The following is a 1,380-nucleotide window of genomic DNA, read 5'->3' on the forward strand; positions in this document are numbered from 1 at the left end:
AAGATTTTTAACGATTTTAACTATTCTCTTGTATACTCATGTGTCACAGCAAAGGCATGGACTTAATAATATATAGAGACATACATAAAATACATATAGATATACATGAACTATTTCTGCACAAGTGATATGTGTACTTGGGTGCTTAGTTGGTGTATGTTCTCAAACTACATCCTATCGCTATTCGGTGATATCCAAGGTACTATGGATAAAAAGGGTGGAGCAGGTGGGTAAGTAGAAGGAAATATGGATGAGGAAGTGTCTCCACTTCATCGTCCTTTTATACTCCTATTGTAAGTAGGAGTATGAAAAGAACGTAGAGTAGGACCGTAATGTCTTACCACAAATATGTGGATTACTGTTAAATAGATAAAATATCTAACAGTATAGTTAAAATATTTAACAGTAACGCACAATTAGTGGAAGACTTTACTGGTGCTACTCTCTGTTCCATAATACTATTAGAATGTAAACATTCCAGAATAGTATTTGTTTCTACAACTACTTGAAAAGTCCATACCGGATTGCGTAGGAGGCTCTCATAACAAACAACTGTTGAATCTGCGGTCAGCGTTGGAAGCGGTAGTGACCGAGCGATAGCTCTCCAGCGATTTTATATCGATGCTCATGATGCCGGCGATGATATTTTCCGGCACCCTCATACTGAATGCACTCTGTGAGAAGCCGCGACGAAACGCGTGCCACTGGATACGTTTATCGGCTGTGTCGACAGCAAGTCCAGCTCTTATGAAGTGCTGACGTATGGTAATTATACCCACTTCGTCAGTGAGGTTATTTAGAGCGGTCGCAGGCGCCTGTAGGCTGTCAGATGAACGGAATACATCGGGTAGATGGCGTTCTAGAAAGGCATACGTAACGCGATCGAGGGGTCGGGTGATGAGCTTGGCCACCTGAGAGCGTTCTTCTCGGTTCTTCTTCTTGAGATCGATAAGGAGTGTGTACGATGCTGGAACAAACGTAAAGGAATCGCATGCGAACGTCCGGTTCGCATCTCTTCTGGCCCCGGAGAGCCAAAAGACTGCGATGAGAGCGCGCCAGTTCGCCGGAAGTCCTGTTGTATCCAAGACCTGAGCAAGCCATGTGGCAGAAATGCGAGGCTTGTCGGGTGTGGAAGGGGGGTTTCCTTGGTTCCACAGGGCGATATACCCCTCTACTGCTCGTTGCCATGTCGTGTCGTCCGGAGGGATCAAACCATGGCTTCGTGCATAATTGTTGACTGCTGCTCGGATCTGACGGATTTGATCTGGAGCGCAGCCTTCATAAAAACAAAACTCTAAGAAGTGTAAGAGCTGGTCTCGAGTCGGAATGGTGGTGGTAAGATTATGCCTAGTGGCGTAATTGGTCCAGAACCTATATATA

General features: G+C 44.9%; 1 protein-coding gene across 1 annotated transcript; it reads right to left on the reverse strand.

The window, feature by feature from the left end:
* Positions 1 to 539: 539 nt before the first annotated feature.
* Positions 540 to 1,282, reverse strand: SARC_16243 (hypothetical protein; the record flags this gene model as incomplete). The annotated part of the gene is made up of 2 exons (XM_014289647.1): positions 540 to 1,118; positions 1,214 to 1,282. 2 exons carry the CDS (start codon positions 1,280 to 1,282, stop codon positions 540 to 542), a joined length of 648 nt encoding a protein of 215 aa, XP_014145122.1.
* Between the last annotated feature and the right edge of the window lie 98 nt (positions 1,283 to 1,380).

The sequence above is a fragment of the Sphaeroforma arctica genome, assembly GCF_001186125.1.
Source record: "Sphaeroforma arctica JP610 unplaced genomic scaffold supercont1.7660, whole genome shotgun sequence".
Lineage (NCBI taxonomy): Eukaryota > Ichthyosporea > Ichthyophonida > Sphaeroforma > Sphaeroforma arctica.